The 23,746-nt window shown below is 49.3% G+C and overlaps 1 protein-coding gene across 1 annotated transcript; it reads left to right on the top strand.

Moving 5' to 3' along the window:
* Nucleotides 1–202: 202 nt before the first annotated feature.
* LOC140720100 (NACHT, LRR and PYD domains-containing protein 3-like) lies at nt 203–14,944 on the top strand. The gene is made up of 6 exons (XM_073034998.1): nt 203–301; nt 2,202–2,561; nt 3,128–3,294; nt 5,950–6,121; nt 6,221–6,286; nt 13,206–14,944. The coding sequence occupies exons 1-6, from the start codon at nt 292–294 to the stop codon at nt 14,942–14,944; spliced, it is 2,514 nt and encodes an 837-aa protein (XP_072891099.1). The 5' UTR covers nt 203–291.
* Nucleotides 14,945–23,746: the final 8,802 nt, after the last annotated feature.

Here is a 23,746-nt window from a genome sequence, read left to right as displayed (position 1 = left end):
GATGGGCTGAAGGGTCAGTATCTGTGCTCTGTTTCTCTGTGCCTCTATCGGAAGGATGCTCTAGATATCACTGGACAGACATACAGACATGGTTTGGGAGTTGATGCGAATTGCGGCTCTGATACAGTGAATGGCTGTACTGTCACATTTGCAAAGTAATCCAACTCTCTCTGACTCACTGTCTGCTTGTTGTGTGTAATTCAGGGCATCACCAGAAGGCGGCGCTGTCCTGCACCGGGATCAGAGTGTAAACAAGACGACGACAATCAACAACCGTCAGTCAGAATCAGAATGGCTACAGGTATGTTTACCTGGATCTTTATAACTAAACTTCTGCCCTGTTGGTGCACAATAGTTCAGATGAAGAAGCTTACACAGGCGCTAACAGGGCAGAGAAAAAGTTTCATCAAGCAGTGTCATTGATCCCACTGGTAAAGTGCCTTTGTGTAATCGATCGGTCCAACAGTTCCAGCGAAGGGACCTGACACCAGTAATGGTCGAATGACTCCACTCACCAGGCAAAGCTTCACCTGAGTGAAAGGAGCCGGAGACCCTGAATCAGCAGGTTGAGAGTGAAACACGAACAGGAATGTGACAGCGGTGTTGTTTGTTACGTAAAAGTCTACAGACAGACGGACATACTTTATTGATCCCGAGGGAAATTGGATTTCGTTACAGCCGCACCAACCACGGGTAGTGTAGAAGTATAGCAATATAAAACCATAAATAATAATAATTTAATCATGCCAAGTGGAAATAAGTCCAAGACCCGCCTATTGGCTCAGGGTGTCTGACACTCCGAGGGAGGAGTTGTAAAGTTTGATGACAACAGGCAGGAATGACTTCCTATGACGCTCAGTGTTGCATCTCGGTGGAATGAGTCTCTGGCTGAATGTACTCCTGTGCCTAACCAGTACATTGTGGAGTGGATGGGAGATATTGTACAAGAGGGCATGCAACTTGGACAGCATCCTCCTTTCAAACACCACCGTCAGAGAGTCCAGTTCCACCCCTACAACATCACTGGCCTTATGAATGAGTTTGTTGATTCTGTTGGTATCTGCTATCATCAGCCTGCTGCCCAAGCACACAACAGCAAACATGATAGCACTGGCCACCACAGCCTGGTAGACATTGAATCTTTGGACACTCCCTTACTTTGTTCAAAATATAGTCTTTCTGTTCTTGCACATTTTTAAAAAATCTATTCAATATACATAAGTGGTTTACTTGTTTACTTATTTTTTTAAATTTTATTATTATTTTTCACTGCTAGATTACCTATTGCATTGAACTGCTGCTGCTAAGTTAACAAATTTCACGTCACATGCCTGTGATAATAAACCTAATTCTGATACTGTTTTACATGTGCAAGTTTACCCTTCAAGTTCCCGTGTTCCGGGGCAAACTGTCCCAGCCGAACCAGATAACAAACAACCCCATCCGGTAACGTACTTGTGAATCTCCCCGACACTCTTCCCAGCTGAATCACATCCATCCTGTAGATTGTTAGCAACTGCATCCTTAGCAAATGCAAAGCTCTCTCAGTGAGATTTTGTTTAGCTACTGGAACTGCACGCACGACTCTCCCTTTGCCAATGAATTGTATAGTTGCTACATGACAATTATTATTCAGGAGACGGGATGGGACCCAGGGGACCAGGCATCATGGGCTTCAAGGTTATGTTCAATCTGTAACCCAGGGGACTGGACGTTGTCCATCTCAAGGCAGAGGTCAGTCTTTGACCCAGGGGACAAGACAGTGTGTGACAAAGCAACCGGAGAACGTGTGATCTGGAAGATCGGACTACGAGTAATCCAGTGGCTTGTCTGTGAGTGATACAGGTGACTGGACAGTTTGTGATCCAGGGAGATTTATGTCTGTGGGAGATAATCCCAGTGATAATTCCCGGTATCTGCTGATGCCGTTCCATTAATAACCGCTGGTTATTGGTGTGTTCAGCTAATGCGTAGTCGGTGATCAGTATTACTGTGTCTATCCAGTTCTTTTTCTGGGAGTCGATGTGTCCACTCACTGGCTTACGGGGATGGTCACCTGGCAGGATGTGTGGTTCACATTCACCAGCACAGTCCCACTCCAAATCCGGTTAGCCGGAGTCCCGGCCCCATTGCAGACACCCATTGTGAATCCTTGTTCGAGCATAAATCACTCTAAACCTGCAATTCATCACTTACTGCAGGTGGGAAATTAAATCGGGTACAGAAAGTACTCAAGAGGCTTTTACCAGGCAACTCATCGAGGAAAGATGATCGAGACACGGGAAGCAAGGTTCCAAAGCAGGGTCAGATTGAGAGCAATGTCCCAATGGAATGCGGTCCGGCCGCAGAGGAGGAGGAGCAAATTCAGCCCAGAGACAGTGATGTCAGAGACACTGAAAGGGACCCTGGAACCGGCACAAGTGAGGCGACTGCCTGTCAGCCCAGAGACAGTGACGTCAGAGACACTGAGCAGGACCCTGGAACCAGCACAAGTGAGGCGACTGCCTGTCAGCTCGGAAACTCATTAAACACGGAATTGTCAAGTGCACAACAGGGAGTGGGTGAGTAAAACATGAGGGTGATGTGTTCGCAGAATGACGTGGGAAGTGGGTAAATGTGATTCCTTGCTGGAGGGTTGGTCAGAGAGGGGAAAGTGTGGGCGTGGTGCATGCGGTGTAGTGTGGCACCGGTTACCGCACTACAGGAAATGTCCTACCTGTTCTGAGGATTTCCAGGATGTGTATCGGAGGAAATGCAGCTATCCGGATAAGAGAGTATGTCCAGGATATGAGTTATGGGAAATGTATTCACCAGGATAGAGAGAGTATCTCTGGGAAGCGACAGTCCCAACATTTATTGCCCATTTTAAACTGAAATCGGTGAGTGGATGGGACGGTGGGAGAGACAGGTTTCTGGTGAATGGGTTCCTTCTGGGAACGTCTAGCACAGCGCATTGATGGGTCGGTTTTTTAAGGCCAGTGTTGGAGATTAGGGCAAAATACGTGTTTCCAGCTGAAAGCAGGTAAACACTGAGGTTCAAGACATGACTGGTTTGTTAGGGCTGGGTGAAGCAGTGGAGACAAGCGATATTTGAGTTTGTGACTACATTCTCATTTTATATTCGCAGAGCCAGAGTTTACAATCTCCGACCTCCTGGCAGAGGGGGGCGAGTATCGACTGTACCAACTGACCAAGTTCTACAGGAACAGACTCAAACATGCAATTGAAGAAAAGGTTGAAAGACTCGGTTGGATGTTGACAAAGGAGGGACATTTCAGTAGAGAAGAAAATGAGGTGAGTGTATTCAGTGTAATGCCACTGAACTGCTGGTATCAGAGGGAATAGTGATCGATATTAATCTCCTGCACGTTCTAGGAGTTCTACATGGCAATGGAGACTTTGCTCTCTGACTTGTCTTCAGTAGATCTGATTCGGCTGTTCAGGTGGGGAGCACTGGGAACTGCAGGTTCAGAGTCACCTTCTCCTCTCACACCTGCTGTATTTATCAGTGTACCGGACCTCAGTCAGACCTTTGTCTTCAGTAGATCTGGTTTCAGCTGTTCAGGTGGGGAGCACTGGGAACTGCAGGTTCAGAGTCACCTTCTCCTCTCACACCTGCTGTATTTATCAGTGTACCGGAACTCAGTAAGACCTTTGTCTTCAGTAGATCTGTTTCAGCTGTTCAGGTGGGGAGCACTGGGAACTGCAGGTTCAGAGTCACCTTCTCCTCTCACACCTGCTGTATTTATCAGTGTACCGGATCTCAGTCAGACCTTTGTCTTCAGTAGATCTGTTTCAGCTGTTCAAATGGGGAGCACTGGGAACTGCAGGTTCAGAGTCACCTTCTCCTCTCACACCTGCTGTATTTATCAGTGTACCGGACCTCAGTCAGGCCTTTGTCTTCAGTAGATCTGTTTCAGCTGTTCAGGTGGGGAGCACTGGCAACTGCAGGTTCAACGTCACCTTTTCCTCTGACACCTGCTGTATTTATCAGTGTACCGGAACTCAGTAAGACCTTTGTCTTCAGTAGATCTGTTTCAGCTGTTCAGGTGGGGAGCACTGGGAACTGCAGGTTCAGAGTCACCTTCTCCTCTCACACCTGCTGTATTTATCAGTGTACCGGATCTCAGTCAGACCTTTGTCTTCAGTAGATCTGTTTCAGCTGTTCAAATGGGGAGCACTGGGAACTGCAGGTTCAGAGTCACCTTCTCCTCTCACACCTGCTGTATTTATCAGTGTACCGGACCTCAGTCAGGCCTTTGTCTTCAGTAGATCTGTTTCAGCTGTTCAGGTGGGGAGCACTGGGAACTGCAGGTTCAACGTCACCTTTTCCTCTGACACCTGCTGTATTTATCAGTGTACCGGACCTCAGTCAGACCTTTGTCTTCAGTAGATCTGTTTCAGCTGTTCAGGTGGGGAGCACTGGGAACTGCAGGTTCAACGTCACCTTTTCCTCTGACACCTGCTGTATTTATCAGTGTACCGGACCTCAGTCAGACCTTTGTCTTCAGTAGATCTGTTTCAGCTGTTCAGGTGGGGAGCACTGGGAACTGCAGGTTCAACGTCACCTTCTCCTCTCACACCTGCTGTATTTATCAGTGTACCGGACCTCAGTCAGACCTTTGACAAGGTTCCGCACGGTAGGTTAGTTAGGAAGGTTCAATCGTTAGGTATTAATATTGAAGTTGTGAAATGGATTCAACAGTGGCTGGATGGGAGATCCCAGAGAGTATTGGTGGATAACTGTTTGTCAGGATGGAGGCCAGTGACTGGTGGTGTGCCTCAGGGATCTGTAATGGGTCCAGTGTTGTTTGTAATGTACATAAATGATCTGGATGATGGGGTGGTACATTGGATTACTAAGTATGCAGAGGACACTAAGATAGGTGGCGTTGTGGATAATGAAGTAGGTTTTCAAATCTTACAGAGAGATTTAGGCCAGTTAGAAGAGTGGGCTGAAAGATAGCAGATGGAGTTTAATGCTGATAAGTGTGAGGTGCTACATTTTGGTAGGACTAATCAAAATAGGACATACATGGTAAATGGTAGGGCATTGAGGAATGCAGTATAACAGAGTGAACTATTAATAATGGTGCATAGTTCACTGAAGGTGGAATCTCATGTGGATAGGGTGGTGAAGAAAGCTTTTGGTATGCTGTCCTTCATAAATCAGAACATTGAGTACAGGAGTTGGGAAGTAAAGATAAATTGTTCAAGGCATTGGTAAGGCCAAATTTGGAGTATTGTGTACAGTTCTGGCCACTGAAATATAGGAAAGATGTCAACAAAATATAGAGAGTACAGAGGAGATTTACTAGAATGTTAACTGGGTCTCAGCACCTAAGTACAGAGAAAGGTTGAACAAGTTAAGTCTTTATTCTTTAGAGCGTTGAACTTTGGGGGGGGGGAGTTGATAGAGGCATTTAAAATTATGAGGGGATAGATAGAGTTGACGTGCATAGGGTTTTTTCCATTTAGAGTAGACGAGATTCAAACAAGAGGACATGAGTTGAGAGTTGGGTGCAAAAGTTTAGGGGTAACACAAGGGGGAACTTCTTTACTCAGAGAGTGGTAACTGTGTGGAATGAGCTTACAGTAGAAGTGGCAAAGGCAGGTTCAATATTGTCATTTTAAAAACTGGATATGTATATGGACAGGAAAGGAATGGAGGGTTATGGGCTGAGTGCAGGTAGGTGGGACTAGGTGAGAGTAAGCGCTCGGCACGGACTGTGTTACTGTGCTGTAATAGTCATATTGTTGTATGACATAAGTGCAAGGGCTGCATATCTGGACTGTTGAACAGGCATTCAGTCTAAAATTAATTTTGCATCTTATCAGGACCGTCGGTCAAACTCACCTCAGCTCATTAATCCAGGATGAATATTAATCTGTGAGATTCGCCATGTCTGTCCATCTACTCCACAATAAATTAATTGTTTGCTTTTATAGAAAGTCACTGAACTGACAGAGAAGGGAAACCGGACAGAGAGTTCCAGACTCTTCCTCAGTTTGGTGATGGGCAAAGGCTCCCGGGCCCGGAGGGCGATGTGGGAATCCTTTGTGATGTGGAGGACAGAGTTACCGAAGTTGGACAGGATACTGAGGGAAATACAGGAGCTCGGTATGTTAAAACCACGCACTGAACACAAAGGCACATTGAACTGAATAGTTGTAATTATTTTAGTTCTGTTTTCATGAACTCTTTTATTGATTTAAACAGGTCCTGACCCAGAGGAATACATCAACATCGCACAAGGGTTGTCTGAGTTACCCACTGAACTGACAGGTGAGTGATGAAATCCTCAATTCACACCACATCTCAAATGTTAGACTGTGACTTGGCAGAATCTGGGAACGAAAATCCACCATCAATCATTCGCCGATCTCTGGTTTCAGGTTACAATTCAGATCATCTCTCGTTGCAGCCTGAACATTGTAAAATGTATTTTTCCAGCTGTTCCAGCTGTTGATGTATTAATCCAGTCCTTGTGTCTCTGAACCTTCCACTCCGGGTCCTAACGCTCTGAGAATCCCCACACACCCCAGACAGGCTCCTGACACACTGTATGACCCAGTCCAGGTGACCTTTCTCTCTTCAGACCTTTCAGATTCCCAAGCACCTTCTCCTTCGTAAAAGCAGCTGCACTCAATTCTGTTTCTCAAACCTCCACTTACCTCACATGCCACCTGCAACATCCTGGTGAACCTGTTCTGCATCCTCTCCAATCATTCCCAGTGTTGGACAATCAGAAGTGAACACAATACTCAGGGGTGTCAAACTCATTTTAGGTTACGGGCCGGATTGAGCAAAATGCAGCTTCATGCGGGCCGGATCAGTCGGACGCGTGCGAACGCAGCTTTCGTTGCCTCCGTTTTTTCAGCCTGCTCTCATGTGTTTCAGTCTCTGCTATAACTACAAAGTGTTTCATTTTACAAATTCCATTTCTTATGAAGAAGACTGCCGAATAAACACTAAAAACCCTGAAAACCTGGTACCTGAATAAACTCAGCATTAGCCATATCATACACCATAGGCGCTTCGATTACTGAGGCCAGCTTTAATAGTAATTAGATATTATCTTGCAGGCCAAAGATAATTCCACCGCGGGCCGGATTTGGCCCGCGGGCCTTGAGTTTGACATATATGCTCTAGATGCACCTTAAAACCATCAGACTTAGGCAGACAATTAAGCCATTCAGCTCAGTGAATTTGCTCCGCAATTCCTCTCAACCCCATTATCCTGCCTTCTGTAAATGTTGACGCTCTTCCGAATCAAGAACATATACCCATTGACTTGTCTTCCTCTGCCAACTCTGAGAATAATTTCACAGATTCACCACCCGCCAGCGAAAGCAATTTCTCACAATATGGTTCCCCGCCAGCCAGGGCAATTCACCACAGTTCCCAGGCATGTTAACCTTGTGTATGAGCCTCCCATGTGGGAACCTTGTCAAAGATTCTACCAATATCCAAGTAGACAACATCCATCTGTAACTTCATCCATCACCTTTGTCACCTCCTGGAGGAACTCAATTAAGTTAGCCAGACACAAGCCCCACCCAAAGCCTTGCTGATGAACCCTCAAACATTCTCCCTTTCATACTCCCATGCGGCAGAAAATATAAAAAGCTGAAGGTACGTACCACCAGCCTCAAGGACAGCTTTAATTCTGCATTTATGACTATTGAATGGTCACCTACTATGTTATTACTGGCTCCTAATAATAAGAGAATTTTATATATAAAATTGTAACATTATGTATCTCATAAACAATAACTACTTATTTAGATAGCCATAATACGTACAGAAAAGCGGAAAGAATACCTTTAGCGTATGAACGAATTTAAGAACAACTGATAATCAATTATGTTATTCTATATCCAACACTGAGGAAAGCAGACATCTTTCAATGTTATATTGTATCAAAAAACATTTGATTCTCTCCCTTGGTTGGCTAACAGAACTTCCAAGTATATATAAGATTCATCCAGTACTTGTGAAATTTCTACAACATCTAATAAAGCACTGGTGGACAATAATCACCCTATTAACAACCACAAATGAACAACCACCGTTATCAAAATAAATGTAGGGATTTCCCATTGTGAATCTTTAAGCCCACTATGGTTTTGTCCGGCTTTAAACCCGATCATAATTTACTGAAACGGAGAAATCTCAGGTATAAAATCAGAAAAAAAAACAAATTATACCTTGACACTGCTATACATTGATGATTCGAAATTATTTGCTCTTGCATCAGTAAAGCTAAGACAAATAATTCAAATAATGGAACTAATTTCCAAAGGTATAAACTTGAGACTAGAAAAGTACAGAACATGAAACATAAAGAAAGGTGCAATAAAGCCGGCAGAATATCAAACAGGCATCAGGATACAAGGCAGCCGATGGATGAATATGAAACATATACGTAGGATATCAATAAGCAAGGAAAATAGATCATCTTGTGATAAAGGAAAATCTGAATTTACATCAAGGATGAAGGAAATCTGCCAAACAGAGCTGAACAGTAAAAGTATAACAAAGGGAGTAAACATTCACTGGGCCCATATTGATGGATTCTTTTGGTATAGTTTCCTGGTCTGAAACGGATCTAGAAAATACGCAAAGAAAAGTAAGAACTTAAAGAACAATTTCTAGCAGACACCATGTGCACTGGAGCGCACTTTGATACGAAATAGGACGGTGTGAGTATGATGCGTCACAGATCGAAAACAAATGACACAACAGTCAGATAAAAACTCTCAGAATCAGGTTTGATATCAGGGACAGAAGTTGTGAAAACTGTTTTCAGTGCCAGCAGCACAATTGTAGAAACAGGATTGTATCAGCGTGATTTAATCAGTCTGATGGCCTGGTGGAAGAAGCTGTCCCGGAGCCTGTTGGTCCTGGCTTTTAAGCTGCGGTACCGTTTCTCTGATAGGAGGAGCTGGGACAGTGTGTGCGTGGTGAGACTTGGGTCCAGAATGATCCTCTGGTCCCTTTTTACCCTCCTGTCTCTGTAATGTCATGAATAGTGGGAAGTTCACATCTGCAGATGGGCTGGGCTGTCCGCACCACTGTCCGCAGAGTCCTGCGATCGAGGGAAGTACGGTTCCCGTACCAGGCAGTGACGCAGCCAGTCGGGATGCTCTCAGTTGCACCCCTGTAGAAAATTGTTCGCATTCGGAGGCCCAGACCAAACCTCCTCAACCATCTGAGGTGAAAGAGGTGCTGTTGTGCCTTTCTTTCACCCACAGCTGGTGTGCACAGACCACGTGATGTCCTCAGTGATGTTTCTGCCGAGGAACTTAAAGCTGTTCACACTCTCAACCCCAGATCCATTGAGGTCAACAGGGGTTAGCCTATCTCCACTCCTCCTGATTTTGCGACATTGCAACCATCTCCTTCGTTTTTCCGACATTGAGGGAGAAGTTGTTTTCTTGACACCATTGTGTCAGGGTGATGACTCTTCAGTTTGCGTATAAGGAGAAGGTGGGAGTGGAGGATGCTATCACGTATTTGCTGCACAAATCACTCTCTCACCTAGATGGGGTCAGTTGTGCTGTGAGGATTACATTCCTTGACTTCTCTAGTGCCTTTAACACCATCCAGCCCAAGATCTTAAGGCACAAACTAACGGATATGGGTTAGACTCTCACATGGTGGATTGGATAGTGGACTACTTGACAGATAGACCTCAGTATGTGCGGTTGGAAGACTGTAGGTCTGACACGGTGGTCAGCAGCACAGGAGCGCCGCAGGGAACCGTACTCTCTCCGGTCCTGTTCACCCTGTACACATCAGACTTCCAATATAACTCGGAGTCCTGCCATGTGCAGAAGTTCGCTGATGACACGGCCATAGTGGGGTGCGTCAGGAATGGACAGGAGGAGGAGTATAGGAAACTTATACAGGACTTTGTGATATGGTGCAACTCAAACTACCTGCGTCTCAATATCACCAAGACCAAGGAGATGGTGGTGGACTTTAGGAGATCTAGGCCTCATATGGAGCCAGTGATCATTAATGGAGAATGTGTGGAGCAGGTTAAGACCTACAAGTATCTGGGAGTACAGTTAGACGAGAAGCTAGACTGGACTGCCAACACAGATGCCTTGTGCAGGAAGGCACAGAGTCGACTGTACTTCCTTAGAAGGTTGGCGTCATTCAATGTCTGTAGTGAGATGCTGAAGATGTTCTATAGGTCAGTTGTGGAGAGCGCCCTCTTCTTTGTGGTGGCGTGTTGGGGAGGAAGCATTAAGAAGAGGGACGCCTCACGTCTTAATAAGCTGGTAAGGAAGGCGGGCTCTGTCGTGGGCAAAGTACTGGAGAGTTTAACATCGGTAGCTGAGCGAAGGGCGCTGAGTAGGCTACGGTCAATTATGGAAAACTCTGAACATCCTCTACATAGCACCATCCAGAGACAGAGAAGCAGTTTCAGCGACAGGTTACTATCGATGCAATGCTCCTCAGACAGGATGAAGAGATCAATACTCCCCAATGCCATTAGGCTTTACAATTCAACCGCCAGGACTTAAGAACTTTTTAAAAGCTATTATTAATGCTTTTTGAGATAGTGATTTAGATGCATATCATATTTTTTACTGAGTTAAGTATTGTATGTAATTAGTTTTGCTACAACAAGTGTATGGGACATTGGAAAAAAGGTTGAATTTCCCCATGGGGATGAATAAAGTATCTATCTATCTATCTACTTCTTCCATGTAGGCTACCTCGGTATTATTTGAGATTTGGCCAATAAATGTAGTATCGTCAGCAAATTTAATTAGCGGATTGGAGCTGTGGGTGGCGACACAGTCATGCGTATACAGAGAATAAAGGAGGCGGCTTAGGACACAGCCCTGAGGGGCTCCTGTGTTGAGTGGCAGAGGTGAGGGAGCCCACTCTTACCACTTGCCGGCGATCTGACAGGAACTCCACGATCACGCTGCACAAGACAGGGTGAAGGCCGAGGTCACTGAGCTTCTGGTCAAGCCTGGAGGGAATGATAGTGTTGAATGCTGAACTGCAGTTCAAGAGCAGCATTCTGACATAGACATCCCTCTTCTCGGGATGTTTAAAGACTGTGTGTAGAACAGTGAGTGTTGTGTCGATCGGTTGTGTCAGTAGGAGAATTGTAGTGGGTCCAGTGTGTGTGGCAGCAAGCTGCATATGTAGTCCATAGACAGCCTCGCAAAGCATTTGCTTATTATTGAGGTGCATGTGATAGGACGCCAGACGTTCAGAGATGCTGCCTTGGTGGTTTCAGGTACAGCGACAATGGTGGATGATTTGAAGCAGGAGGGCACTCTACACTTTGAGGGGGAGAGATTAAAAGTATCTGTAAACACACCTGTCCAGTTGTCCCGCGCAAATCCCGATTAATCCCCCTGGGATGCCGTCCGGTCCCGCAGCCTTATGACTGTCCACTCGCTGGAAACACCCGCGTACTTCAGACTCAGAGATGACCAATGTGCAGACCGCTTTGGCGGCTCTCCTCGGGGGCTCAGTGTCGGCGATGTCGAACCGAGCGTGAAAAGATTCAGCTCCTCTGGGCGAGAGGCAGCATCACTGCACTGAGCTGTGAAATCAGTGACGGTGTGTAGACCTGGCCATAAGCTGTGCGTGTTGTTGGCGGAGAGTTGTCCCCGAATCCTGTCTCTGTATTGTCGTTTCACTGACTGGATGGCTTTGCCCAGATCGGAGCTGCGTTTCCTGAGCTCCAGCTGATCACCGGCAACGTAAGCTGTCGGTCACGCGGCAAGTGCTGTTCACACGGAACGGCTGATCCAGAGTTGCTGGTTTGGGCAATCCTGACTGGTTTCTGGTGGCAAACATTCCCCCTCGGTGACAATAACACACATCTGGGGGATGTATTACACAGCTGTGATAATAACAGCCGGGAACTCCTGCAGTAACCTGAAAGATTTACACAGCAGCACCAGGTACTCAAGATCCGGGGAACGAAAGGATTTGAGGGCATGCACATCCCGGGGTTCCACCAAGCATTCATGACCATGAAGCAAAGCATACCCTCAGTCCTTGTCTCTTCCCGTGTGTGTGTGTGTGTGTGTGTGTGTGTGTGTGTGTGTGTGTGTGTGTGTGTGTGTGTGTGTGTGTGTGTGTGTGTGTGTGTGTGTGTGTGTGTGCGTGTGCGGGCAGATGGGTCTCATTGGCCGAGATTGGCAGCTCACCCAGCAACAGGAAATCTCTGATCTCAAACATCCACGGCTCTGTAACTACCCCTCATGGGGAAGAGTTTGGGAGTCAACCCAGTGGATCCAGAGCCCCTGGGGCAGTCTTAAATAGTGTTCAACGCAGACTGGCATCTCCTGAAACACCTCTGGTGCCAAGCTGTGACAGTGTCTGCCGTTCCTTTGTGTACATTGGATGCAGGGAGAGAGGGAGCTTGCTGCATCGGCAAAAGCTTCCTCTCCATATCGGAGTGTCCCAGCTTGCAGGGTCAGGACATCCTCGGTCGACTCTGACAGACGGAGGCCTCATTAGACAGAGCCCCACACCCCACAGCAAGACTGATGAATAGCAGTTGTCAAAACTTCACAACCCTCTCCCACAGACACGACGTACATCACTGAGACAGACGCTTGTGGTTTCTTCCATTAACACAGATTCCATCTTTCCACCAAACCTCTATCACTGTGACTGCAAACGAGCCATTTTCTTTCTTGTCGTTTCGAAGGGTTATCGATCCGAAAGTTCACTGTGATTCTCCCCCAGGCGCTGCCCGACTTGAGTATTTCCGGCATATTCTGCTCCTGTTTTGATGCAAGAGCAGTGGACACCCGTGACACCCCAGTGTGTAGCTTTGCCAAAATGCACGTTGTACTGCTCTCCATATTCCCACACCAGGTCAACATTAACATCATCTGTTAATGACGCAACAATGCTTTAAATGCAGTGAAATGTTGTAACGGGAGTGCAGTCAGGATTGCAATAGGATATCGGGGAATGTTCACCTCCATCAGTAATTAGTGTCAGAATATGAGGATTAGATATTTTTCTGGAACAACCATCGCTGTTAGTTCCAGTGTCTGTGAACAGAATTTTACTTTCTGTCCTAATATCCACGGAAACATTGAACTAATTCATGTAATTTCAAACACTGAATATTGGACTGCAGCTATAAAGACCTTTGTCAGTTGAGCTAGTTAACATTTTGACTCTGTTCTCTGTTCCCATGAAGATGTTCAACAGAAACACAAGGAGACTCTGCGGGCACAAACTGAAACACTGAGAGTGAACACGATCCTGATGAGGGAGAAGGTGAAGGTTTTCCAGCTGATTGATCGATATGCTGAGCTCACGGTCATTTCTACTGTTCGAGATCGGAGACTGGTGGAACATGAGCTGCTGGCAAGAGGCAGAGACCACGAGGAGTGGAGAGAGAAACATCTCCGCAGGGAGCTGGAAAAAATCCGGACTGATCAGTTGTTCCAGAGCAGCTTTTCCCGGAGTAAATCCAAATCTGGGAGTTCGGCAGCAGTGGCCGGAGTCCCAGGGATCGGGAAAACCACAATGGTACAAAAGATTGTTTATGACTGGACCACGGGAAAAATTTACCAACAGTTCCAGTTCGTCCTCAGTTTCAAGTTCCGAGATTTAAACACGATCAATTGTACAATAAACCTCTCGAACCTGGTGCTGTTTTTCTATCCTTACCTCGGGAATGTCCTGAAATCACTGTGGAAGAATCCAGAGGGAATGCTATTTATATTCGATGGTTTGGATGAATTCAACGACACAATTGATTTTGCTGACAGCCGGAGAAACACGGACCCTCAGGACTCATGCACAGATCCTGAATTCCGGTGCAAGGTGTCTGACATAGTGTACAGTTTAATCCAGGGCAAGCTGCTCCCAGGGTGTTCAGTGCTGGTGACCACCCGCCCCACTGTGTTACATTTCTTGGAAAAAGCGAAGATCGGTGTCTGGGCTGAAATCCTGGGATTTGTTGGTGAGGAACGGAAGGAATATTTCATCAGGCATTTTGAAGATCAGACGGTGGCAGCAGCTGTTTTCAAACACGTGCAGGAGAACGAGATCCTGTACACCATGAGCTACAACCCCTCCTACTGCTGGATCCTCGCTCTGGCACTGGGCCCCTTCTTCACACAAAGAGTCAGGGACCCGCAGAGAGTTCCCAAGACCATCACCCAACTGTACTCCTACTATATTTACAATATCCTGAAAAATCTCGGCCGTGAGATTGAGAACCCCCGTGATGTGTTACTCAGGGTGGGTCAGATGGCCTACAGAGGAGTGTCCGAGAAGAAGATTATGTTTGCAGACGGAGATTTGATCAACTACAATCTGCAGCCTTCCCAGTTCCTGTCCGGGTTCCTGATGGAGCTTTTGGAGAGAGAGGATTCTGCCCACAGCGTGGTGTACACATTCCCACACCTCACCATCCAGGAGTTTGTAGCTGCAGTCGCACAATTCCTGTCTGTACATCCCGAGGATATCCTGAAATTCCTCACTGAAGCCCACAAGACAAAAGATGGGCGATTTGAGGTATTTCTCCGTTTTGTTGCTGGTCTCTCCAACCCAATGACAGCTCGGGGCCTGGAGGAGTTTCTGGGTCCATTTCCTCATCAAACAACCTGCCGGGTGATTGACTGGTTGAAGAACAAGGTTAAACACCAGAGTAGAAACACGGGTGACATTGGTAGAAGGAGACTCCTGAACACATTGCACTACCTGTTTGAGTCTCAGAATCGTGGACTGGCTCAGGCCGCACTGGGATCTCTGAAAACACTTTCATTCAGTGGAATGACACTGACCCCTATTGACTGCGCGGTCCTGTCTCATGCCATTGGACTCTGTGATACAATAAAACACCTCGACCTGGAGAAATGCAACATTCAGTGTGAAGGAATCCAGCGGCTGGGACCCGGGCTTCACAAGTGCCAGGAGTTGAGGTAACTTGATTTATCTCTCACTCAGAACTGTGAAACGGTTCCATTGTGCTGTTTCAAAGTAAACGGATTTGGGTAAAACTGCAGTAAATCAGATTGAGATGAATTGTGACAAATGCCACCCCCCTTCATCCCGTGCGATCACCCTTCCCCATCCCCCTTCATCCTGTGGGATCTCTCTTCCCCATCCCCCTTCCTCCTATGGAATCTCTCTTCCCCATCCCCCTTCCTCCTATGGAATCTCACATCCCGATCCCTTTCCTGCTGTGGTATCTCTCTTCTCCATCCCCTTCCTCCTGTGGGATCACTTTCCCCATCCCCCTTCCTCCTGTGGGATCTCTATTCCCAACTCCTTCCTCCTGTGGGATCTCTCTTCCCAACTACTTCCTCCAGTGTGATCTCTATTCCAGATCCCCCTTCCTCCTGTGGGATCTCTCTTCCCCATTCCCATCCTCTTGTGGGATCTCTCATCCCCATCACTCTTCTTCCTGAGGGATCTCTCTTCCCCATCCCCTTCCTCCTCTGGGATCTCAATAACCCATCCCCATCCTCCTGTGGAATCTCCCTTCCCCATCCCCCTTCCTCGTGTGGGATCTCCTTTACCCATCCCCCTTCCTCCTGTGGAATTTCACTTCCCCATCCCCTTCCTCATGTGGGATATCTCTACCCCATCCCCTTCCTCATGTGGGATCTCTCTACCCCATTCCCTTCCTCGTGTGGAATCTCCTTTACCCATCCCCCTTCCTCCCAAGCGATCATTTTTCCCCATCCACCTTCCTCCTATAGGATCTCTCTTCCCCATCCCCCTTCCTCCTGTGGGATCTCTCTTCCCCATCCCCCTTTCTCCTGTGGGGTCTCTCTTCCCAACCCCTTCCTACTGTGGAATCTCTCTTCCCAACCCCTTCCTCCTGTGGGATCTCTCTTCCCAACCACTTCATCCTGTGGTATCTCTCTTCCCTATCCACTTCCTCCTGTGGGATCTCTCTTCCCAACCACTTCCTCCTGTGTGATCTCTCTTCCAGATTCCCCTTCCTCCTAGGGGATCTCACTTCCCGAACACTTTCCTCCTGTGGTATCTCTCTTCTGCATCCCCTTCCTCCTGTGGGATCACTTTCCCCATCCCCCTTCCTCCTGTGGGATCTCTCTTCCCCATCCCCCTTCCTCCTGTGGGATCTCTCTTCCCCATCCCCCTTCCTCCTGTGGGATCTCTCTACCCCATCCCCCTTCCTCCTGTGGGATCTCTCTTCCCCATCCCCCTGCCTTCTGTGTGATCTCTCTTCCCGATCCCTTTCCTCCTGTCGGATCACTTTCCCCATCCCCCTTACTGTGGGATCTCTCTTCCCCATTCCCATCCTCTTGTGGGATCTCTCATCCCCATCACTCTTCTTCCTGAGGATCTCTCTTCCCCATCCACTTACTCCTCTGGGATCTCAATAACCCATCCCCTTCCTCCTGTGGAATCTCCCTTCCCCATCCCCCTTCCTCCTGTGGGATCTCTCTTCCCCATCCCCCTTCCTCCTGTGGAATCTCTCTTCCCCATCCCCCTTTCTCCTGTGGGGTCTCTCTTCCCAACCCCTTCCTACTGTGGGATCTCTCTTCCCAACCCCTTCCTCCTGTGGGATCTCTCTTCCCAACCATTTCATCCTGTGGGATCTCTCTTTCATATCCACTTCCTCCTGTGGTATCTCTCTTCTGCATCCCCTTCCTCCTGTCGGATCACTTTCCCCATCCCCCTTCCTCCTGTGGGATCTCTCTTCCCATCCCCCTGCCTTCTGTGTGATATCTCTTCCCGATCCCTTTCCTCCTGTCGGATCACTTTCCCCATCCCCTTCCTCTTCTGGGATCTCAATAACCCATCCCCTTCCTCCTGTGGAATCTCCCTTCCTCATTCCCCTTCCTCGTGTGGGATCTCCTTCACCCATTCCCCTTCCTCCTGAGGAATCTCTCTTCCCCATCCCCCTTCCTCGTGTGGGATCTCCTTTACCCATCCCCCTTCCTCCTGTGGGATATCTCTACCCCATCCCCTTCCTCGTGTGGAATCTCCTTTACCCATCCCCCTTCCTCCCAAGCGATCATTTTTCCCCATCCCCCTTCCTCCTATAGGATCTCTCTTTTCCATCCCCCTTCGACCTGTGGGAACTCTGTTCCCCATCCCACTTCCTCCTGTGGGATCTCTCTTCCCCATCCCCCTTCCTCCTGTGGGATCTCTCTTCCCCATCCCCCTTCCTCCTTTGGGATCTCTCTTCCCAATCCCCTTCCTCGTGTAGGATCTCCTTTACCCATCCCCCTTCCTCCTATAGGATCTCTCTTCCCCATCCCCCTTCCTCCTGTAGGATCTCCCTTCACCATCCGCCTAACTCCTGTGGGATCTCTCCTTCCCATTCCCTTTCTCCCGTAGGATCTCTCTTTTCTATCCCCCTTCGACCTGTGGGAACTCTGTTCCCCATCCCACTTCCTCCTGTGGGATCTGTCTTCCCTATCCCACTTCCTTCTGTGGGATTTCTCTTCCCCATCCCACTTCTTCCTGTGGCATCTCTCTTCCCCATCCGCTTCCCCATGTAGAATTCTTTTCCTGATCTTCTTCCTCCCCTTCGATCTCCCTTCCTGATTCAGCTTCCTACTGCGCCATTTCTCTACTATATCCACTTCCTCCTCTGGGATCTCTCTTCCCAACCACTTCATCCTGTGGTATCTCTCTTCCCTATCCACTTCCTCCTGTGGGATCTCTCTTCCCAACCACTTCCTCCTGTGGGATCTCTCTTCCCAATTCCTTCCTCCTGTGTGATCTCTCTTCCAGATTCCCCTTTCTCCTGTGGGATCTCTCTTCCCCATCCCCCTTCCTCCTAGGGGATCTCACTTCCCGAACCCTTTCCTCCTGTGGTATCTCTCTTCTGCATCCCCTTCCTACTGTCGGATCACTTTCCCCATCCCCTTCCTCCCAAGCGATCATTTTTCCCCATCCCCCTTCCTCCTATAGGATCTCTCTTCCCCATCCCCCTTCCTCCTATAGGATCTCTCTTCCCCATCCCCCTTCCTCCTGTGGGATCTCTCTTCCCAATCCCCTTCTTCCTGTGGGATCTCTCTTCCCCATCCCACTTCCTCCTGTAGGATCTCTCTTCCCCATCCCCCTTCCTCCTGTAGGATCTCTCTTCCCCATCCGCCTTCCTCCTGTGGGATCTCTCCTTCCCATTCCCCTTTCTCCCGTGGGATCTCTCTTTTCCATCCCCCTTCGACCTGTGGGAACTCTGTTCCCCATCCCCCTTCCTCCTGTGGGATCTCTCTTCCCCATCCCCCTTCCTCCTTTGGGATCTCTCTTCTCAATCCCCTTCCTCATGTAGGATCTCCTTTACCCATCCCCCTTCCTCCTATAGGATCTCTCTTCCCCATCCCTCTTCCTCCTGTTGGATCTCCCTTCACCATCCGCCTAACTCCTGTGGGATCTCTACTTCCCATTCCCTTTCTCCCGTAGGATCCCTCTTTTCTATCCCCCTTCGACCTGTGGGAACTCTGTTCCCCATCCCACTTCCTCCTGTGGGATCTGTCTTCCCTATCCCACTTCCTTCTGTGGGATTTCTCTTCCCCATCCCACTTCTTCCTGTGGCATCTCTCTTCCCCATCCGCTTCCCCATGTAGAATTCTTTTCCTGATCTTCTTCCTCCCCTTCGATCTCCCTTCCTGATTCAGCTTCCTACTGCGCCATTTCTCTACTATATCCACTTCCTCCTCTGGGATCTCTCTTCCCAACCACTTCATCCTGTGGGATATCTCTTCCCTATCCACTTCCTCCTGTGGGATCTCTCTTCCCAACCACTTCCTCCTGTGGGATCTCTCTTCCCAACTCCTTCCTCCTGTGTGATCTCTCTTCCAGATTCCCCTTTCTCCTGTGGGATCTCTCTTCCCCATCCCCCTTCCTCCTAGGGGATCTCACTTCCCGAACCCGTTCCTCCTGTGGTATCTCTCTTCTGCATCCCCTTCCTCCTGTCGGATCACTTTCCCCATCCCCCTTCCTCCTGTGGGATCTCTCTTCCCCATCCCCCTGCCTTCTGTGTGATTTCTCTTCCCGATCCCTTTCCTCCTGTCGGATCACTTTCCCCATCCCCTTCCTCCCAAGCGATCATTTTTCCCCATCCCCCTTCCTCCTATAGGATCTCTCTTCCCCATCCCCCTTCCTCCTATAGGATCTCTCTTCCCCATCCCCCTTCCTCCTGTGGGATCTCTCTTCCCAATCCCCTTCTTCCTGTGGGATCTCTCTTCCCCATCCCACTTCCTCCTGTAGGATCTCTCTTCCCCATCCCCCTTCCTCCTGTAGGATCTCTCTTCCCCATCCGCCTTCCTCCTGTGGGATCTCTCCTTCCCATTCCACTTTCTCCCGTGGGATCTCTCTTTTCCATCCCCCTTCGACCTGTGGGAACTCTGTTCCCCATCCCCCTTCCTCCTTTGGGATCTCTCTTCCCAATCCCCTTCCTCGTGTAGGATCTCCTTTACCCATCCCCTTCCTCCTATAGGATCTCTCTTCCCCATCCCTCTTCCTCCTGTTGGATCTCCCTTCACCATCCGCCTAACTCCTGTGGGATCTCTCCGTCCCATTCCCTTTCTCCCGTAGGATCCCTCTTTTCTATCCCCCTTCGACCTGTGGGAACTCTGTTCCCCATCCTACTTCCTCCTGTGGGATCTGTCTTCCCTATCCCACTTCCTTCTGTGGGATTTCTCTTCCCCATCCCACTTCTTCCTGTGGCATCTCTCTTCCCCATCCGCTTCCCCATGTAGAATTCTTTTCCTGATCTTCTTCCTCCCCTTCGATCTCCTTTCCTGATTCAGCTTCCTACTGCGCCATTTCTCTACTATATCCACTTCCTCCTCTGGGATCTCTCTTCCCCATCCCTCTTCCTCCTGTGGGATCTCTCTTCCCCATCCCCTTCCTCCTGTGGGATCTCTCTTCCCCATCCCCCTTCCTCGTGTGGGATGTCCTTTACCCATCCCCCTTCCTACTGTGGGGTATCTCTACACTATCCCCTTCCTCGTGTGGAATCTCCTTTACCCATCCCCCTTCCTCCCAAGCGATCATTTTTCCCCATCCCCCTTCCTCCTATAGGATCTCTCTTCCCCATCCCCCTTCCTCCTGTGGGATCTCTCTTCCCGATCCCCTTCTTCCTGTGGGATCTCTCTTCCCCATCCCACTTCCTCCTGTAGGATCTCTCTTCCTCATCCCCCTTCCTCCTGTAGGATCTCTCTTCCCCATCCGCCTTCCTCCTGTGGGATCTCTCCTTCCCATTCCCCTTTCTCCCGTGGGATCTCTCTTTTCCATCCCCCTTCGACCTGTGGGAACTCTGTTCCCCATCCCACTTCCTCCTGTGGGATCTCTCTTCCCCATCCCCCTTCCTCCTGTGGGATCTCTCTTCCCCATCCCCCTTCCTCCTTTGGGATCTCTCTTCCCAATCCCCTTCCTCGTGTAGGATCTCCTTTACCCATCCCCCTTCCTCCTATAGGATCTCTCTTCCCCATCCCCCTTCCTCCTGTAGGATCTCCCTTCACCATCCGCCTAACTCCTGTGCGATCTCTCCTTCCCATTCCCTTTCTCCTGTAGGATCCCTCTTTTCTATCCCCCTTCGAGCTGTGGGAACTCTGTTCCCCATCCCACTTCCTCCTGTGGGATCTGTCTTCCCTATCCCACTTCCTTCTGTGGGATTTCTCTTCCCCATCCCACTTCTTACTGTGGCATCTCTCTTCCCCATCCGCTTCCCCATGTAGAATTCTTTTCCTGATCTTCTTCCTCCCCTTCGATCTCCCTTCCTGATTCAGCTTCCTACTGCGCCATTTCTCTACTATATCCACTTCCTCCTCTGGGATCTCTCTTCCCAACCACTTCATCCTGTGGTATCTCTCTTCCCTATCCACTTCCTCCTGTGGGATCTCTCTTCCCAACGACTTCCTCCTGTGGGATCTCTCTTCCCAATTCCTTCCTCCTGTGTGATCTCTCTTCCAGATTCCCCTTTCTCCTGTGGGATCTCTCTTCCCCATCCCCCTTCCTCCTAGGGGATCTCACTTCCCGAACCCTTTCCTCCTGTGGTATCTCTCTTCTGCATCCCCTTCCTCCTGTCGGATCACTTTCCCCATCCCCTTCCTCCCAAGCGATCATTTTTCCCCATCCCCCTTCCTCCTATAGGATCTCTCTTCCCCATCCCCCTTCCTCCTATAGGATCTCTCTTCCCCATCCCCCTTCCTCCTGTGGGATCTCTCTTCCCAATCCCCTTCTTCCTGTGGGATCTCTCTTCCCCATCCCACTTCCTCCTGTAGGATCTCTCTTCCCCATCCCCCTTCCTCCTGTAGGATCTCTCTTCCCCATCCGCCTTCCTCCTGTGGGATCTCTCCTTCCCATTCCCCTTTCTCCCGTGGGATCTCTCTTTTCCATCTCCCTTCGACCTGTGGGAACTCTGTTCCCCATCCCCCTTCCGCCTGTGGGATCTCTCTTCCCCATCCCCCTTCCTCCTTTGGGATCTCTCTTCCCAATCCCCTTCCTCCTGTAGGATCTCCTTTACCCATCCCCCTTCCTCCTGTAGGATCTCTCTTCCCCATCCCCCTTCCTCCTGTAGGATCTCTCTTCCCCATCCGCCTTCCTCCTGTGGGATCTCTCCTTCCCATTCCCCTTTCTCCCGTGGGATCTCTCTTTTCCATCTCCCTTCGACCTGTGGGAACTCTGTTCCCCATCCCCCTTCCGCCTGTGGGATCTCTCTTCCCCATCCCTCTTCCTCCTGTTGGATCTCCCTTCACCATCCGCCTAACTCCTGTGGGATCTCTACTTCCCATTCCCTTTCTCCCGTAGGATCCCTCTTTTCTATCCCCCTTCGACCTGTGGGAACTCTGTTCCCCATCCCACTTCCTCCTGTGGGATCTGTCTTCCCTATCCCACTTCCTTCTGTGGGATTTCTCTTCCCCATCCCACTTCTTCCTGTGGCATCTCTCTTCCCCATCCGCTTCCCCATGTATAATTCTTTTCCTGATCTTCTTCCTCCCCTTCGATCTCCCTTCCTGATTCAGCTTCCTACTGCGCCATTTCTCTACTATATCCACTTCCTCCTCTGGGATCTCTCTTCCCAACCACTTCATCCTGTGGGATATCTCTTCCCTATCCACTTCCTCCTGTGGGATCTCTCTTCCCAACCACTTCCTCCTGTGGGATCTCTCTTCCCAACTCCTTCCTCCTGTGTGATCTCTCTTCCAGATTCCCCTTTCTCCTGTGGGATCTCTCTTCCCCATCCCCCTTCCTCCTAGGGGATCTCACTTCCCGAACCCGTTCCTCCTGTGGTATCTCTCTTCTGCATCCCCTTCCTCCTGTCGGATCACTTTCCCCATCCCCCTTCCTCCTGTGGGATCTCTCTTCCCCATCCCCCTGCCTTCTGTGTGATTTCTCTTCCCGATCCCTTTCCTCCTGTCGGATCACTTTCCCCATCCCCTTCCTCGCAAGCGATCATTTTTCCCCATCCCCCTTCCTCCTATAGGATCTCTCTTCCCCATCCCCCTTCCTCCTATAGGATCTCTCTTCCCCATCCCCCTTCCTCCTGTGGGATCTCTCTTCCCGATCCCCTTCTTCCTGTGGGATCTCTCTTCCCCATCCCACTTCCTCCTGTAGGATCTCTCTTCCCCATCCCCCTTCCTCCTGTAGGATCTCTCTTCCCCATCCGCCTTCCTCCTGTGGGATCTCTCCTTCCCATTCCCCTTTCTCCCGTGGGATCTCTCTTTTCCATCCCCCTTCGACCTGTGGGAACTCTGTTCCCCATCCCCCTTCCTCCTTTGGGATCTCTCTTCCCAATCCCCTTCCTCGTGTAGGATCTCCTTTACCCATCCCCCTTCCTCCTATTGGATCTCTCTTCCCCATCCCTCTTCCTCCTGTTGGATCTCCCTTCACCATCCGCCTAACTCCTGTGGGATCTCTCCGTCCCATTCCCTTTCTCCCGTAGGATCCCTCTTTTCTATCCCCCTTCGACCTGTGGGAACTCTGTTCCCCATCCTACTTCCTCCTGTGGGATCTGTCTTCCCTATCCCACTTCCTTCTGTGGGATTTCTCTTCCCCATCCCACTTCTTCCTGTGGCATCTCTCTTCCCCATCCGCTTCCCCATGTAGAATTCTTTTCCTGATCTTCTTCCTCCCCTCCGATCTCCTTTCCTGATTCAGCTTCCTACTGCGCCATTTCTCTACTATATCCACTTCCTCCTCTGGGATCTCTCTTCCCCATCCCTCTTCCTCCTGTGGGATCTCTCTTCCCCATCCCCTTCCTCCTGTGGGATCTCTCTTCCCCATCCCCCTTCCTCGTGTGGGATGTCCTTTACCCATCCCCCTTCCTACTGTGGGGTATCTCTACACTATCCCCTTCCTCGTGTGGAATCTCCTTTACCCATCCCCCTTCCTCCCAAGCGATCATTTTTCCCCATCCCACTTCCTCCAATAGGATCTCTCTTCCACATCCCCCTTCCTCCTGTGGGATCTCTCTTCCCAACCCCTTCCTCCTGTGGGATCTCTCTTCCCAACCACTTCATCCTGTGGGATCTCTCTTCCCAACCCCTTCCTCCTGTGGGATCTCTCTTCCCTATCCACTTCCTCCTGTGGGATCTCTCTTCCAGATCCCCCTTCCTCCTGTGGGATCTCTCTTCCCGATCCCCCTTCCTCCTGTGGGATCTCTCTTCCCCATCCCCCTTCCTCGTGTGGGATGTCCTTTACCCATCCCCCTTCCTACTGTGGGGTATCTCTACACTATCCCCTTCCTCGTGTGGAATCTCCTTTACCCATCCCCCTTCCTCCCAAGCGATCATTTTT

The sequence above is a fragment of the Hemitrygon akajei genome, unplaced genomic scaffold (assembly GCF_048418815.1).
Source record: "Hemitrygon akajei unplaced genomic scaffold, sHemAka1.3 Scf000036, whole genome shotgun sequence".
Taxonomy (NCBI): Eukaryota; Metazoa; Chordata; class Chondrichthyes; order Myliobatiformes; family Dasyatidae; genus Hemitrygon; species Hemitrygon akajei.
Note: the sequence above shows the minus strand (reverse complement) of the source record. Positions and strands in the feature narration are given on the sequence as shown.

Excerpts from the sequence above, each read along its gene's own strand:
- LOC140720100 (XM_073034998.1), top strand. Across the intron at positions 2,562-3,127 it reads AAGTGCACAACAGGGAGTGG|AGCCAGAGTTTACAATCTCC; the intron begins GTGAGTAAAACA and ends TTATATTCGCAG. Across the intron at positions 3,295-5,949 it reads TCAGTAGAGAAGAAAATGAG|AAAGTCACTGAACTGACAGA; the intron begins GTGAGTGTATTC and ends TTGCTTTTATAG.